This window comes from Scyliorhinus torazame, chromosome 22, assembly GCF_047496885.1.
Source record: "Scyliorhinus torazame isolate Kashiwa2021f chromosome 22, sScyTor2.1, whole genome shotgun sequence".
Lineage (NCBI taxonomy): Eukaryota > Metazoa > Chordata > Chondrichthyes > Carcharhiniformes > Scyliorhinidae > Scyliorhinus > Scyliorhinus torazame.
In genome coordinates this window covers 34075223-34093619 of record NC_092728.1, presented here as the reverse complement: position 1 = coordinate 34093619, position 18397 = coordinate 34075223, and the positions used below count along the sequence as shown (strand labels likewise).

Sequence of the window (18397 nt, the reverse complement as noted above, 5' to 3'; positions counted from 1 at the left end):
TAGACTCCTCCTAGCAGTGACTTTTTCGCCTTACTATTTCTGATTTCCACCCAAATGGATTCAACCTTATCCTCCATAGCACCGATGCCATCCCTTACTGTTGCCCGGATGTCATCCTTACATAACAGAGCTACACCACCTCTCTTACCATCCACTCTGCCCTTCCGAAAAGTTTGATACCCTCGGATATTTAACTCCCAGTCGTGACCATCCTTTAACCATGTTTCAGTAATGGCCACGAAATCATAGTCATTCACGATGATTTGCGCCATCAACTCATTTACCTTATTCCGAATACTACGAGCATTCAGGTAAAGTACACTTATGTTGGCTTTTTTACCTCTGTTCTGAATCTTAACACCTCGATCAGTAACCTCTGCTACGTTATATTTCCTCTTAACCTTTCTCCTAATTTTGCTTGTCGTTGAACCCATGTCTTCATGTAACAACCTGCCGCGTCGCTTACCATTAATGTTTTCACTTCCCGTTTTATTTCTTTTAGTATTCCTGGTCCTATTCACTAAGCTCCCCTCAGTCACTGTACCTTGTACTGTCGCCCTTTTTGATTTTTGACTATGGCTTCTCTGCCTTACACTTTCCCCCTTACTGCCTTTTATTTCTGTCCCTGTTTTACTACCTTCCAAATTCCTGCATCGGTTCCCATCCCCCTGCCACATTAGTTTAAACTCTCCCCAATAGCTCTAGCAAACATCCCCCAGAGGACATCGGTTCCAGTCCTGCCCAGGTGCTGACCGTCAGGTTTGTACTGGTCCCACCTCCCCCAGAACCGGTTCCAAAGTCCCAGGAATTTGAATCCCTCCCTCTTGCACCATCTCTCGAGCCACGCATTCATCCTCTCTATCCTGACATTCCTACTCTGACTAGCTTGTGGCACTGGTAGCAATCCTGAGATTACTACCTTTGAGGTCCTACTTTTTAGTTTAACTCCTAGCTCCCTAAATTCAGCTTGTAGGACCTCGTCCTGTTTTTTACCCATATCGTTGGAGCCTATGTGCACCACGACAGCTGGCTGTTCACCCTCCCCCCCCAGAATGTCCTGCAGCCGCTCCGAGACAAGGTTGACCCTTGCACCAGGGAGGCAACATGCCATCCTGGAGTCTCGACTGCGTCCGCAGAACCGCCTGTCTATTTCCCTTACAATGGAGTCCCCTATCACTATAGCCCTGCCATTCTTCTTCCTGCCCAGCTGCGCAGCAGAGCCAGCCACGGTGCCATGAACCTGGCTGCTGCTGCCTTCCCCTGGTGAGCCATCTCCCTCAACAGTATCCAAAGCGGTATATCTGTTTTGCAGGGAGATGACCGCAGAGGACACCTGCACTGCCTTCCTACTCTTGCTCTGTCTTTTGGTCACCCATTTTCTATCTCCCTCAGTACCTTTCACCTGCGGTGTGACCAACTCGCTAAACGTGCTATCCACGACGTCCTCAGCATCGTGGATGCTCCAAAGTGACTCCATCTGCAGCTCCAGAGCCGTCAAGCGGTCTAACAGGAGCTGCAACTGGACACACTTCTTGCACGTGAAGGAGCCAGGGACAGTGGACATGACCCTGAGCTCCCACATCGCACACGAGGAACATGACACGGGTCTGAGATCTCCTGCCACGTCTTAAACCTTCGGTTAACTTCAACAACTACAATTTCAACAAAAAAAAACAACAAAGAAAAAATAAATAAATATACCAATGAAAAGAAACAGAAAAACAGAAACACTACTGACCAGTCACTTACCAGGGATAAAGAGCACTTCCTCCCCACCCAGCTTCAAATTCCCACCGAGATTCAAATTCCCAAACTCACTCTTAGCTGTGTCTCACTCCTGGCTCTGTCTTCTCTGGCTCACTGGGAGAACTCTTTGGGAGTGAGTTTACAAGTTGCTCTTTTTAAACTGTCCTGAATTGACTCCCCTCCCCCAACTGCTTTTAGATCAAGGTAGATTTAAGTGACTGACACTTAGCTGCCAACCAGTTATGTGAGTGGGTGGGGCAGCCCTTGTTAACCCACACTGCACAATACTAGCTTAATTTAAATTAATTTAAACTCCTGAAATTTAAAAGGAGCTGCCTTACTGATTTAATTCAATTCCCACCTAGATTCAAATTCTCAAACTCACTCTTAGCTGTGTCTCACTCCTGGCTCTGTCTTCTCTGTGAAGATCTGTGTTGTAAGCTGTAAGCTCTGTCCTTCTGAGAGGCTGCATCCCGAATGAGCGGGAGAACTGATGCCCTCTGTCTCTATAGTGAGTGCGCTCTAACTGGTGATTGGCTGCGGTGTTGTGTGTGTTGATTGCTCTTGCTGTGTGTCCATCAGTGTGTGTGTCTGCACCATGATATACTGGTGTATATTATGACAACGGTGCCATGAACCTGGCTACTGCTGCCTTCCCCTGGTGAGCCATCTCCCCCAACAGTATCCAAAATGGTATACCTGTTTTGGAGGGAGATGACCACAGGGGACACCTGCACTGCCTTCCTGCTTTTTCTCTGCCTTTTGGCTACCCATTCTCTGTCTCCCTCAGTAATCCTAATCTGCGGTGTGACCAATTCGCTAAACGTGCTATTGACGACCTGTTCAGCATCGCGGATGCTCCAAAGTGAGTCCATCCGCAGCTCAAGAGCCGCCATGCGGTCTAACAAGAGCTGCAGCTGGACACACTTCCCGCACGTGAAGGAGTCGGGCATCAGCCGCGTCCCTGAACTCCCACATTGAGCAAGAGGAACATAACACAGGCCTGAGATCTCCTGACATTTTAAAATCTTAAGCTTAACTTAGTCCAACTATAATATCAAATAATAGATAAATGAAAAAGGAAAAAAAAAAGAAAAATTGTTGCCAATCACACGATAAAAAGAAATAGAAATAGAAAAAAACTTACCTTGTCAACACACTACAGTCTTTTATTTTGGTTAGAGGAAGAGGGCGGGTGGGAGACACTACACGTGTCGTGTCTCGGGTTCAGCCGCTGCCCAAATATATCAGTTCACTCACCTTCCCAGAGCGCAATTCGACCGCTCCCACTCAGCTCCTCCCTCTCACCGCTCCTGTAAGGTTGGTTTTTAAAAAGGGAAACTTACCTTCCCAACAGCCCCCTGGTTACTGCTCTCGCTGAAAAAGTGAAGTTGTTCCTTAGTCATCAAGCCCTGGAGTGGGACTTGGACCAGGTGTTTCTGGCTCAGAGGCAGGGATGCTCTCCACTGCACCAAAAGACATCCTAACACAGGAATTGAGCCCCTCACCAATGTGTTCAAGAAATCCACCTGTTTTAGTGAGTCCCCATTGCCTCTTTCTTAAGATCCCAGTCCCCAGGGTCTAATTCCTGTGTGCAGTTTGAGTGCGGAATGTTACATGCTGATCATCCTTCACGATTTACACTTGAAAAATTAAAATCTTAAAATATAAAATTCTTCATAATTTCTACCTTGTTTTATTTTATTCTTAGGAATGGATCATGTGTTAATATGACTGCAGAATATGAGTATCTTGGAAATCAAGGACACTTCAAATATATACCCCCGGCAGGTAGGACCTAAAACTAGATATAAAATTGGGCTAAATTCCCGCCCCTTGGCGGCGGGATTGCGAACTGTGATTGTGCGGAGAATTGGGGGTCCAGCCGAAATCGAGGTTCTGGCCCCCTCCCTGCTGGCGGTGGGATCAGAGTTCGTGCCAGCTGCAGGATGCTAATGAATGCAAATGGGTTTTAATGTCGCTGTATTCTCCGGTCCTGCGTGATTCTCCAGTCTTTTGGATCGGGAATCATGGGCGAAATTCTCCCCCAACGGCGGGATGCCCGCCGACTGGCGCCAAAGCCGGCGCCAATCAGACTGGCATCGCGCCGGCCCAAAGGTGCGGAATGCTGCGCATCTTTGGTGGCCTAGCCCCAACATTGAGGGGCTAGGCCGACGCCGGAGGGATTTCCGCCCCGCCAGCTGGCGGAAATGGCGTTTGTTGCCCCGCTAGCTGGCGCGGAAATGCGGCACATGCGCGGGAGCGTCAGCGGCCGCTGTCAGTTTCCCCGCGCATGCGCGGGAGCGTCAGCGGCCGCTGAAAGTTTCCCGCGCATGCGCAGTGGGGAGAGTCTCTTCCGCCTCCGCCATGGTGGAGGCCGTAGCGGAGGCGGAAGGGAAAGAGTGCCCCCACGGCACAGGCCCGCCCGCGGGTCGGTGGGCCCCGATCGCGGGCCAGGCCACCGTGGGGGCACCCCCCGGGGTCAGATCGCCCCGCGCCCCCCCCCCAGGACCCCGGAGCCCGCCCACGCCGCCTGGTCCCGCCGGTAAATACCAGGTTTGATTTACGTCGGCGGGACAGGCAATTCCTGGGCGGGACTTCGGCCCATCCGGGCCGGAGAATCCAGCAGGGGGGGATTCCCGCCCCCGCCCAATCTCCGGGAGCGGAGACTTCGGCGGGGGCAGGATTCACGGCGGCCAACGGCCATTCTCCGACCCGGCGGGGGGTCGGAGAATGACGCCCCATATGGGCGGGGTTGACGACAGTTCACACCAAACGTGATGTGGTGGACCTCGCAGTGGGCCAAAGAGCTAACTCTTTAAGGGGGTTGCCCTCAAAGTCCATCTGAGGGCCCACTCGCTGCAACCAGCTGCAAGGATAAGTTACCACCTTTCTCCTGGCATCAGTTCCGCCTGTCACCTCTCAAATTCTCAACCCTCGCTCCCCCTCGCCCTCCAATCGACTGGCTGACGCCTCACTCCCTCCCCACAACTGCTCTTTGTGCTTATTCCTCAGAACCTCCTGGCACCCACCAGTACAACCCATTCATGTCCAGGTGTGGTGCCTACACCTGCCACCTGCTATAGACGCCCCTATCCCATTAAGTGTGCAGCTCACAATGCCCTCTCTTTGTCACTGCAGGAGAAGGTTGCCCACAATAAACGGGAAAGGGCCAAGAAGGGGGGAGGAATCCCAGAGATTCGAGATTTCACCCCCATGAGGAATGAACGCTGGAAATTGCAGGGTTGCCCGAGGAGAGAGCAGTCACTGTGATAGTACCAGGTATTGAGGTACCTGAGAGGCTGATGACCATTGGTTAGACCCTGGAGTCTACCATTGGCTGTATTGTGTAGCTCTGCCCTGAAGGCGGGGTATAAGAGATGGTGCTGTCCCTGCAGCCTTCACTTTCTGTATCGAAGCTGCTGGGGATAAGGTTCTAGCAGATTAAAGCCTTCAGTTATGAATCACTTCGTCTTGAGTGTAATTGATTTCGCATCAGTCACCGACAGCAAGATTGGCCTGTGCCAGAGAGGTGAGGATCCACTGCCCTTCACCCACATGACCTATCTCACATGAGTTGTTCAGGTCAGACAAAAATATCCTTCCCTCTCTCTGACCACATGTCCATTGCCTCACAGGATCTCCATCTGAAAGGGCCAAGCAATCTGGAGTCATTCTCCCCCTCTGCCACCCAAGAGAACACTGCTCCGAGGAGAACACCAGTGAGGTGTCACAATTGTCATCCACATCTTCCATAAACGCAGAGACACACACTCTGGTGGGCTCATTCCAGCTACCCCTCCATCCCGTGAATTCCCCCAGAGCCCTACAGCCCTACGAGTCCTCTCTCTCCCTCATTCTCTCTCTCCCTGCTCCTCACTCTCTCTCTCCCTGACGGCAGTGAGGAGGAAGCGCTGGAGGCCAACACAGGGCCTGCAACCAAGGAGACTATACTGGTCTGCAGTTCTCCCGATTCCCCTCCCCCACTCCCCCCCCATCACCACCACCACGGCCCCGACACCGCATCTCAAGGGCAGGGTGGTACGGTGAAGCCAGTGACACCAGTAAGTCGGCCAGGGCCCCCCAGCTCCAGGCCCTCCAGAAGGGACATCAAAGGCCACAGGGCTTGGAAGGTAGCAGGCTGCCTCCACCTCTGATGTGCACCTTGGGACACACCTAGACAGAGCACTAGACCACGAAAAATCAAGAACAGAGAGGAGCACTGAGTGGCCACTGGGGGAAAGGGGATCACTATCTGTAGTTAGAGGTAATGGAAATCTGTCACAGTAAAATGTGCACTCTTAAAACATGTCATACCTCATATTATGAAGCCTCTGCCACGTTAATCTTCACAGCAGGGCTGCCTTCACCCACACCCGTTGTTGCCCTCCGCTCCCCCCCCCCATCCCCTGGCCCCTGGGCACAACGGTGCAAGATCAAAAGCCCCTGATGCAGAACCTGTTTAGGGGATGGTGTGAGCGTGCTGGCGGCAGAAAGACAGGAGTCAAACTTTAGCAGACACTGAGGAGCATCAGAGCTTACCTCACAGTGAGTTATCATCCCTCTGCTGCATTGTATATTGACCTGCTGATATTACACAGACCCTAAGTGATGTTACACAGACACAGACTTGGAGGGGAGGAACAGGGTGGTCCGGCAGTGTGATAGGGGACGGGAATTGGGGGGGAATGGAATGGGGGAAAGGGAAAGAACATGGGGAGTGCTGGTGTATTGGGGGGATGGGAATGGGGAGAGTGAGAAAGTGAGGAGGGCAGGGGGATTGGGGGGGGGAAGGTTGAGGGTGGGAATGGGGGGGGGAGGGAAATGCAGGGGGTTTGAGCTGATGGCCACAGCCTCGGCCTATGAGAATCTGTGACGATGAGGGTCTCCCTGGGCCTTCTGACTTGTCGGACCCTTGCAGCCACCTGACCTCCATCCTCCGGCACCTCCTTGGGCTCATCCTCCAGCCTTTCCTGGAGTGCCTCATTCTCCTCAGATGCGGTCTCATATCTCTCCGTCTCCTCAGCTCCTCCTCAGCTGTTGCCCCGCTGCTGTGCCAGATTGTGGAGGGCACAGCAGACCACCACAAAGCGGTATACCCTCTGGAGGCTGTATTGCAGTGCACCACCAGATGGTCAAGGCATCAGAACGCCATTTTCAACAGCCCGGTGTACCGCTTAACGACAGTACAAATGGCAGTGTGCACCTTATTGTAATGAGTCTCCGCCTCGGTCTCAGGCCTTCGCACCAGTGTCGTCAGCTATGTCCTCAGCAGGTATCCCTTGTCCCCCCAACAAGCCATCCTGTTATCCTGGGTGGTCCTCGGAGGCACTAGGGATCTCTGAATGCCCAGGATGTAGATGTCATGCACGTTCCCAAGGTAGCAGGCACATACGTGCATTATTCGGTGGCGATGGCTGCACACAAAGAATAAAGAATATTACAGCCTGGAACTGTCCCTTCAGCCCTCGAAGCCTGTGCCAATCATGATGCCTATCTAAACTAAAACCTTCTGCACTTCTGGGGTCCGTCTCCCTCTATTCCATTCCTATTCACATATTCATCATGATGAATAAATGTTGCTATCTTATCTGCTTCCACATCCCCCAGCAGATCTGAATATAACCCTTCCTGTTAATATAGGGCACTCCCTGATGCCCCGTTGCTCGCAGGGCGGCAAGCTTGCCATTGACTGCCCCCTGGAGCTGGGGCATCCTGGTGATTGCTGCAAATCCTGCAGCCCGGGCATTTTGGTGGGCCTTGTCCTGCTCGAAAGTGATATGGTCTAATGCCTGGGCATTCAGAGCATCTGTCACCTCCCAGATGCACCTGTGGGCAGGCGACTATGAAATACCACACAAGTCCCCGCTCGAGTGGAGAATGACCTGGCGGCATGAAGGTTTAGGGCTCCAGTGACCTTCACAGCCACTGGGAGTGGGTGTGCTCCTCCTCCACGGGGTGTCATGTCCACGAGGGCATGGGACAGGTGCAGCACTGTCTCTCTGCTGAGATGCAGTCTTCTGCAGCACATGGTGTCAGTCAGCTCATTGAATGACCAACAACACCTATACACCTTGGCCGTCGCTGGCCTGTCCTTCTGGGACCCTCCTCAGCCTGATGGACGACCAGTTCTTCGGACTGTGCAGCGGCCCCATGCACATGTGGTGGCGCCTCCAGCCTGCGTCGTCGCTGCTGCCTTCTACGGCGTCTACCCGCCTTGGCTGCCACAAGCAACACAAGGGCAGCCTCCACGGATTGACACCAGCAAACATTGTTGTATTTGGAAGGAATTGGAGAAGGAGGGAGACTGACAATCAGTTCGAGCTTCCACCCCGGGACTCTGAAATCCTCCAAGCCTCCCCAAACTCTCCTTTCCCGCTTTCTCTCAAAGTGCCATCCAGTAGCCAATTGTGCTGGCATACCTTGCCTTGCCACATCAGGGGTCCTTAGACTCCAGACCACTGCGGGGAACATGAGAGACGCCATGTTCAGTTGCCCTCCACTCATCCACACACTTACTTACCCATTGGCCGTGAGATGATCCTTAGTGGTGAAGTCCAGCTCTTTAGTGTTTGATTGTGGGTAGCTGCCTCTATGGTTCAGGCACACTGCTCTGGCATCTAAATTTGCTGGACATGCGATGCATTAATCCTCTGAGGCAAGGCACATGTGCCCTTGAGCTGCATGCTGGCAAATGGAAATGGTTACTCACCTTCTCACTCCCCCTCAGTAGCCATTGCGCCAGCTTCATACTTTTGAAAAGGAGTACTAAACAATGACTTCCCACGGGGGAGTCAGGTAATTCCTGGGAGTCCGCTGTATTCAATGTCAATCTCTTTAATGAGATTGAAATAAATGCAAATGAGGGTCAATGATATTTTCGTCATTTTTGGTATGATCCGGAACTCGCCATCGGGAGTGGGCCGGGTGAATTGCAAAATGGTTCGCGAAGGCGCGAATCTTGATTTTGCCCTCTCCTCCCAGTGCGCCCCAATCCAGGTCGGGCACAACCCAGTCACTGAATTGTGCCCTCAGTCATTTTTTGAGTGAATTGCGCCCAAAGAGAGGTGTTCATTGACTCTCAAATCACGTGAGCCTCGTCTCAAACTCCCTATCCTCTACAACGTTCTGCTTGGTGTACTGTTACCCTCAGTAGATTGGCGGATTTTTGGGCAGAAAAGAGTGAATTTTAAGGGCTGAATGTGATTAAGCTGCCAACACGTATGTTTTGCAGGCTATGATATCGAGATTGCTGTTCAAATCACTCACATAAGCTACCATGAATATGCTATCCTAGCCTACGACAGTCGGCTCGGACAAAGAAAGACAAAATCGCTGGCCCTGTATGGTAAGATATTTCACATCAACTCTTTCACACACCACTTCCTAAGGTTGATTTTTGGAGCTTTAACTGAATGCTCATCTCACAGGAAGGACACAGAAGCTGAAAAGGGAAATCAGTAAACATTTCAAAGAGGTGGCATTGAAACAAGGGATTCCAGAAGACATGATTTTATTTCTGCCAGAATATGGTAAGCACATCATGAGCCCCTGAGGGCCCGAGAATGAGGGGGACTTCCATATGATTGGACTTTGAATTTGGAACCCTATTGAAGTGTAGAAGATTGTAGTTTAGTTGGGCAGCATGGTCGGCACGGGCTTGGAGGGCCGAAGGGCCTGTTCCTGTGCTGTACATTTCTTTGTTCTTTGTTAACACTTGTGGAGAGAGTGAAAGTTGGACGTGGGGAGGGTGGTAGTCTGAAATATGATAGCATTGGTCAACCTGGATTCCTTAGAAAATCAAACAATTTTTAAAAGTCAAGTGAAGGGTTAGACCATAAGACCATAAGACATAGGAGTGGAAGTAAGGCCATTCGGCCCATCGAGTCCACTCCACCATTCAATCATGGCTGATTTCAACTCCATTTACCCGCGCTCTCTCCATAGCCCTTAATTCCTCGAGAAATCAAGAATAATCAAGGTTGCAGTTACAGAGTCAGATTTGGACAAGTCAAAGGTTATGGTAAAGGTGTAAGCATGAGAAACAGAAGACCCTCCTTGAGAGTGGGATTCTGATGAAGATGTGATATTCGAGAAGTGAGAGTTAATCTTTCCTTTCTAAACCTCTTTCCTTCACTTGGAAAACAGTGGCAGGATCAGACAGTCAGCATTGATTTATGAAAGGGAAATCACGCTTAACAAACTTTTGTGGGGGCCACGAAGAATCCAGCACGAGTTTTAAGGATAAAAAGTAATAACATTTATTTACAATAACATATATATATAACAGCAGCAGCAACTTCCCTTGCTGCACACTCCTTCCTGCTGGTTCCTAAACTGGCCAGCTTTATTTATACTAGGAGTTTCTCCGCCCCCCTCATTGGAGAAGCTCCTACTCCCACAGGATTGTGGGATTGTCATTAGTCCCCAGCCAATGGTAAGTAAGCAGGTTATAACATCCCTCCCCCCCAAAGTCCAAGGAATCCACCGAAGACCCTGGCGAAGGAGGGCATCGGACTAGTTTTGCCGCAGACCGGACACCATTTGCACCCGGCGCTGGATCAGGCGGCGTGTAACGAGACGGAGATCGATGCTTCCGTGATGAACGGCGCAACGGTTGTACATCCACGGCCCGTGGACCCGAGGATCCCCCCTCTGATGCGTCCTGTGTCTCCATCTCGGAGTCAGAGTCTGCTGCCTCCGTCATGTCAGCGTCTCTATCTCCATTCGGTTCTATAACGACCTGCGCAGGCTTCGAGTGAGGCACCAGTGGAAGATTGTGAGGACTACCTTCCCTTGTCTCTGGTCTCTGCGGCTGTAGAAATGGGGCGGGGAATCTTTTGAGGGGATAGTCTTCTGGACCAAACGTGGTCTACATGTTTGCGCTGGAGACGACCCTGAGCTTGCACCTGGTAAGATATAGGGCCCGTTTGGCGAAAGATTACACCACGAACCCACTGGGCACCACCAGCAAAATTCCGAACGAACACTGGGTCACCGGGCGCAAACTGCCGAATCGGCCGATGCCGAGAAAATCCCTGTCCCTGCCGTTCTTGTGTGCGGCGTACTTTTGCGCCAATGTCCGGGAAAACCATACTAAGGCGGGTGCAAAGTCTCCGGCCCATTAGGAGTTCTGCGAGAGCTACCCCAGTCACTGCATGGGGGGTGGTCCTGTACGTAAACAAAAAGCGAGCCAGTCTCGTGTCCATTGATCCGGAAGACTGCTTCTTTAGGCCTCTTTTGAATGTCTACACTGCCAACCCATTTGAAGCCGGGTGGTAAGGGGCAGTGCGGATATGGCGTATGCCGTTCATCTTCGTGAACCTCGCAAACTCCTCACTCGTGAATGGAGTGCCGTTATCCGTGACCAGCACCTCGGGGAGGCCAGGCGTACTAAACGACAAACGCATCTTTTCAACTGTTGCGCAGGACGTTGTCCCCTGCATCTTATGCACCTCTAGCCATTTAGACTGGGCGTCAATTAATGGAAGGAACATGGATCCTTGAAAAGGGCCTGCGAAATCCGCATGCAAGCGTGCCCAAGACAGCCCTGGCCATTCCCAGTGATGTAGGGGTGCGGCCGGCGGAAGCTTCTGATGCTCCTGGCAAATGGAGCAGTTTTGGGCCACCTTCTTAATGTCGGTGTCGAGGCCTGGCCACCAGACATAACTCCGGGCCAACATTTTCATTTTGGTCACACCTGGATGCCCATTGTGCAAGTCTGTTCGTATCAGCTCCTGGCCTTTTTCCGGGACAATCACACGCGTCCTCCACAAGAGGATGCCGTCTTCCACGCTGAATTCTGACAGCTTGGAGGAAAATGCCCGCAACTCACCTGGGAGCTGTCTATGCTGCCCACCATACAGGACTATGTGCCGAACCTTTGACAGGACTGGCTCCGTCTGGGTCCACTCACGGATCTGTGATGCCGTGACAGGCAAGGTGTCCATAAAATTTAGGGTTGTAACCCCCTCACCGGTCGTGGGGGTCGACATGGGGCCGGTCGATAAAGGCAATCGACTCAGTGCGTCGGCATTTGCTATCTGCGTACCTGGTTTGTGCTCCAGAGAATACTCGTATGCAGCAGGCAACAAAGCCCAGCGCTGGATCCGTGCGGAAGCAATGGGTGGTATTGGCTTATCCTCTCTGAAAAGTCCCAGCAGAGGCTTATGATCAGTCAAGATAGTGAAATGGCAGCCATACACGTACTGGTGGAAGCGTTTCACCGCAAAAACCACTGCCAAGCCCTCCTTCTCGATCTGCGCGTACTTTTTCTCCGCTACAGTCAATGTGCGGGAGGCGAAAGCTATCGGTCGCTCAGCCCCGTTCTCCATCTTGTGGGACAGGACGGCCCCAATACCATACGGGGATGCATCACATGTGACGAGCAAAGGCTTTCCAGGATCATAGTGGGTTAGCAACCCAGACGACGACATTTGTTGCTTTACCCGCCAGAAAGCGGTTTCTTGCGGCTGACCCCAAAGCCAGGTGCGATTTTTCTTTAGCAGAAGGTGCAAAGGGGCCAGCGTAGTTGCCAGATTGGGGAGGAACTTCCCGTAATAGTTTACGAGACCGAGAAAAGAACGAAGATGCGAAGCGTCAGTCGGGGCGGGAGCCTGTTGAATTGCATGCACCTTCTCTGCGACGGGGTGCAAACCTTCGCGGTCCACCCGATAACCTAGGTAGACTACTTCCTTTGCCTGAAATACGCACTTTGTGCGACGTAAACGGACTCCAGCCTCCGAAAGGCGTCTAAGGACAGCCTCCAGATTTTCCAAATGTTCCTGCTCCGATGTCCCTGTAATCAAAACGTCATCTAAGTAGACAGCAACACGTAGTAAACTTCTCAAAATGCCCTCTATAACACGTTGAAAAATTGCGCAGGCAGAGGATACTCCAAAGGGCAACCGTGTATATTCATACAGGCCCCGGTGTGTATTCATCGTTACATATGGTCGGGAGGCAGGGTCCAGCTCTAACTGCAGGTAGGCGTGACTCATATCTAATTTTGTGAACGAGGGTCCACCTGCAACCTTCATGTAGAGATCCTCTATGCGAGGCATTGGATATCGGTCGAGTCGGGAAGCCATATTCACTGTAAGTTTATAGTCGCCACACAAGCGAACTGTGGCATCTGGCTTCATTACAGGTACAATTGGTGCTGCCCAGTCAGCAAAACGGACGGGCCTGATAATACCCAAACTCTCCAAACGAGTGAGCTCCCCTTCTACCTTCTCGAGCAAGGCGTAAGGCACCGGGCACGCCCGGAAATAGCGCGGCGTGGCTTCTGGTTCGACTTGGATACGGGCTACGGCCCCTTTTATTTTCCCCAAACCAGGCTGGAATACATCTGGGTATCGTCCTAGCACCTCAGTCAACCGTTCAGAAACTGTTTGGAGGATGTGCTGCCATTGCAACCGCAAATGGCGCAACCAGTCCCGACCCAACAGGCTGGGCCCATGGCCGCGCACCACGATAAGTGGGAAACGCCCCTCCTGGCGTCCATAAACAACAGGGGTCATTGTAGTTCCTGCAATGTCCAGTGGTTCCCCCGTGTAGGTGGCCAACCTGGCCTGTGAGTCGGTTAATGTAAGGGTCTGTATACCCTGCTTGATGCGGTCGAATGTCCTCTGGGCGATCACGGAGGCCGCTGCGCCAGTGTCCAACTCCATCTCAAGCGGGTGGCCATTGACCCGTACTGTCACCTTAATGGGGGCCACACGGGGAGCTGCCACACAATGCAACTGCAGGCAGTCGCCCTCCGTCTCCACGTCCTCAGGAGTAGTCGCGCAGGTTCATCCACATGGAAGGTACGGCCCCTGGGCTGGTCCCAGTTACGGCCCCTGGGCTGGTCCCAGTTTCGGTCGGAATGACGGCGCCTCTGGCGCCCCCAGGACCAGCGTCCGCGACGGGGTCGGCGCCTACAAGTCTGACATGGACATGGCTCCTCATCCATTGGTTCTGAAGAAGGCTCCCTTCGGGGAGGAATGTCCGACGGCCACTGGCGTTGGTCCGGTCATTGCCTCGCCCAAGGTACCGCAAGAGTGCGGGGGGACGTTTTCGGACGGAAGGGGTTGCGCCCCAAGGCATGCACTTCCATTCCCTGTAGCTCCTGTACTCCTCGTTCTGCGCTCTATCGGGACAATACTATTTGAATGGCCTGTTGAAAAGTCAATGTTGGCTCAGCTAACAACTTTCTCTGGGTGGCCGCATTGTTAATACCGCAAACCAAACGGTTGCGTAACATTTCTGACAAGGTCTCACCATAGTCACAGTACTCCGCAATCCTGCGTAGCCTGGATAGAAAATTGGCAAGGGATTCTCCAGGGATCCTCTCAGCGGTATTAAACCGGTAACGCTGGACTATCGTGGACGGGGTTGGGTTAAAATGTTGCCCCACTATATTCACAAGTTCATCAAACGTTTTGGTGTCCGGCGCAGCTGGGTACGTAAGGCTCCTAATCACCCCAAATGTATGCGGGCCGCAGGCGGTGAGCAATATGACCACCTGGCGCTCGCTTTCGGTGATATTGTTTGCCCGGAAATAGTAACGCATTCGTTGTGTGTACTGATTCCAGCTTTCCAGCGCAGCATCAAAAACATCCAAACGTCCGTACAGAGGCATGGTATAACAGAAAACAACTTCCAACCTGTATCCAACAAAAATCCAGGGAGGTGGTTTCAGCAGTGTAGACAGCTATTCACTTTAACCTTTGTCGCCAGTTTTGTGAGGGCCACGAAGAATCCAGCACGAGTTTTAAGGATACAAAGTAATAACATTTATTTACAATAACATATATATATAACAGCAACAGTAACTTCCCTTGCTGAACACTCCTTCCTGCTGGTTCCTAAACTGGCCAGCTTTATTTATACTAGGAGTTTACTAATGGTTTCTCCGCCCCCCTCAATGGGGAAGCTCATACTCCCACAGGATTGTGTGATTGTCATTAGTCCCCAGCCAATGGTAAGTAGGCAGGTTATAACACAAACCTCCTGGAATTCTTCGAGGATGTAACCGGTAGAGTTGATGAGGTGGAGCCAGTGGGTGTGGTTTATTTGGATTTTGAGAAAGCTTTGGACACAAAGTCCCACACAGGAGATTAACATGTAAAATTAAAGGATTGGGGTTTGTGTTTTGAGATTGATAGAAAACTAGTTGGCAGGCAGGAAATTGTTCGGAATGGGTTAACAGGCCTTCCAATTAAATACTAATTTGATGTCAATTATCCAATAGAAGTCACTGATGTATAACGGTGGCACTATTTGTTGGTGGAAATTTGTGTGCGAAGTTGGATCAAAGAAATAAAGGTGTTTTGTGGAGAAGCAGAACTCTTGTTTACTTTACTCGACAGTCACCCAGAAGCTTAAACAGAAACAAAGAAGAGGAATAAACTGATTTTTTTCCAAATGGCAGGCGGTGACGAGTGGGGTCGGTGCTGGGACCCCAGCTATTCACAATATATATTAATGATTTAGGGGAGGGAACAAAAACGGGAAGGCAGATTATTATCCGAATGGCCTAAAATTAGGAGAGGGGAATGTGCAATACGAACGGGTGTCCTCGTACACTAGTTGCTGAAGGTAAGCATGCAGGTGCAGCAGGTGGTAAAGAAGGCATAAGAACATAAGAACTAGGAGCAGGAGTAGGCCATCTGGCCCCTCGAGCCTGCTCCACCATTCAATGAGATCATGGCTGATCTTTTGTGGACTCAGCTCCACTTTCTGGCCCGAACACCATAACCCTTAATCCCTTTATTCTTCAAAAAACTATCTATCTTTATCTTAAAAACATTTAATGAAGGAGCCTCTACTGCTTCACTGGGCAAGGAATTCCATAGATTCACAACCCTTTGGGTGAAGAAGTTCCTCCTAAACTCAGTCCTAAATCTACTTCCCCTTATTTTGAGGCTATGCCCCCCTAGTTCTGCTTTCACCCGCCAGTGGAAACAACCTGCCCGCATCTATCCTATCTATTCCCCTCATAATTTTCCTATCCATGTCAAGAGGGCTAGAATACAAGACCAGGGATGTACTTCTGAGGCTGTCAAAGGCTCTGGTCAGACCCCATTTGGAGTATTGTGAGCAGTTTTGGGCCCCATATCTAAGGAAGAATGTGTTGGCCTTGGAAAGGATCCAGAGGAGGTTCACAAGAATGATCCCTGGAATGAAGAACTTGTTGTATGAGGAACGTTTGAAGACTCTGGGTCTGTACTTGTTGGAGTTTAGAAGGATGAAAGGGGATCTTATTGAAACGTACAAGATACTGCGAGGCCTGGATAGAGTGGACGTGGAGAGGATGTTTCCACTTGTATGAAAAACTGGAACCAGAGGATACCATCTCAGACGATCCTTTAAAACAGAGATGAGGAGCAATTTCTTCAGCCAGAGGGTGGTGAATCTGTGGAACTCTTTGCCGCAGAAGGCTGTGGAGGCCAATTCACTGAGTGTCTTTAAGACAGAGATAGATAGGTTCTTGATTAATCAGGAGATCAGGGGTTATGGGGAGAAGGCAGGAGAATGGGGATGAGAAAATATCAGCCATGATTGAATGGCGGAGCAGACTCGATGGGCCAAGTGGCCTAATTCTGCTCCTATGTCTTTTGGTCTTATGGTCTTATCCAGCCTCTCCTGGATAAGTCCAGCTCAGACTATCAAGTCCTGGTCGCATCCTTGTAAATCTCTTCTGTACTCTTTCTAGTTTAACAATATCCTTCCTATAATAGGGTGACCAGAACTGAACACAGTATTCCATGTGTAGTCTTACTAATGTCTTGTACAACTTCAACAAGACTCCAGTATTCAATAATATGACCAATAAAACCTAGCATGCTGAATGCCTTCTTCTCCACCCTGTCCACCTGCGACTCCACCTTCAAGGAGCTATGAACCTGTACCCCTAGATCTCTTAGTTCTGTAACTCTCCCCAACTCCTTATCATTAACTGAGTAGGTCCTGCCCTGATTTGATCTACCAAAATGTATCACCTGCCGTCTTTTAAAATTTTTCCTACTTCAAGACTGTGAAGAAAACAACTTTACAACTCTGTTTCGAAATAAATAACTTTGTCTTTATTGGCCAAAGTCTGCATGCAGATGGCTACAGGTTAGAGAGAGAGAGAGCTGTTAAGGTAAACCTGCTCATTCTTTCTCAAGCTCGCAAAGACATGGAGAAAACGTTCAATATTTATACACAAGCTGTATCATTTTATAAAAACAGACCTTGTTCAAAAATGTCAATACAGTCATAACTTCTGATCAAACATGTTGTCATGGAAAGACCCTGACTCGGCTTATTTGCAGTAGTTTGTCTTTAGAGGATTTAAGACGTGGTCCTATTTTGTTTTTACCTCTGCCCTCATGATGCCTTGACGCAGATGGACCTAGGTCATGAGGAAGTTGTGTTATTAGGACATTCCTAGATCGTGGCTTTGTTATCAGGTTTTAATAAGGTCAGGCACTATCTTCCCTCTTCTGGCCTTGTATGATACAATTATGTGGATTCTTAGCTTTGTCTAGTTTGTCAGGGTCTGATCTTGGCCCTTAGCTGACACAGCTGTCTTACACTTGGTTACATAAGTTGGCTATTTTTCCCATCATGCTATTGCTGAGTTTGTACACTTTCACAACCTCACATTTATCCAAATTAAACTCCATCTGCCATTCATCGGCCCACAGGCCCAATTGGTCAAGATTCTGTTGCAATCCTAGATAACCTTCTTCACTATCCACTATGCCACCAATCTTGGTGTCATCTGCAAACTTACTAACCATGCCTCCTACATTCTCATCCAAATCATTAATATATATAACAAATAATATGGACCCAGCACCGATCCCCGAGGCACACCGCTGGTCAAAGGCCTCCAGATTGAAAAAGAACCCTCCACAACCACCCTTTGGCTTCGGTCGCTAAGCCAATTTTGTATCCAATTGGCTACCTCACCCTGGATTCCGTGAGATTTAACCTTTGGCAACAACCTACCATGTGGTGCCTTGCTAAAGTCCATGCAGGCAACGTCGACTGCACTGCCCTCATCTTGGGTACCCCTTCAAAAAACTCACTCAAATTGGTGAGGCATGACTTTCCCCTTACAAAGCCATGCTGACTTTCCCTAATTAGCCCTTGCCTATCTAAATGCCTGTAGATCCTGTCCCTCAGAATAACTTCTAACAATTTACCCACTACTGAAGTAAGGCTAACCGGTCTGTAGATCCCAGGCTTATCCCTACAGCCCTTCTTAAACAAGGGCACAACATTTGCTACCCTCCAATCTTCAGGCACCTTTCTGTGGCTGTCGATGATTCAAATATCTCAGCTAGGGGGCCGGCAATTTCCTCCCTAGCCTCCCACAACATCCTGGGATACATTTCATCAGGTCCCGGGGATTTATCTATCTTGATGCACTTTATTACCCCCTTCTCTGTAATATGTAAACTCCTCAAGACATCACTTTTTATTTCCCCAATTTCCCTAACATTCATGCCTTTCTCAACAGTAAATACGGACGAGAAATATTAATTTAGGACCTCTCCCATCCCTTGTGGTTCTGCACATAGATGACCTTGTTTATCTTTAAGAGGTCCTACCCTCTCCCTGGTCACCTTTTTACCCTTTATGATCTGTAAAAGCTCTTTGGATTTTCCTTTGC

At 50.2% G+C, this 18397-nt stretch overlaps 1 protein-coding gene across 2 annotated transcripts in view; it reads left to right on the top strand.

Moving 5' to 3' along the window:
* Nucleotides 1-3383: 3383 nt before the first annotated feature.
* The window catches only part of LOC140398997 (lipocalin-15-like), a 31366-nt gene continuing 16352 nt past the window's right edge, over nucleotides 3384-18397 (top strand). For both annotated transcript variants that reach the window (XM_072488037.1, XM_072488036.1), the window contains exons 1-3: nucleotides 3384-3537; nucleotides 8981-9094; nucleotides 9177-9278. In XM_072488037.1, the coding sequence (XP_072344138.1) occupies nucleotides 3477-3537; nucleotides 8981-9094; nucleotides 9177-9278 (277 nt within the window). In that variant the 5' untranslated portion in view covers nucleotides 3384-3476. The remainder of the gene's footprint in view (nucleotides 3538-8980; nucleotides 9095-9176; nucleotides 9279-18397) is intronic.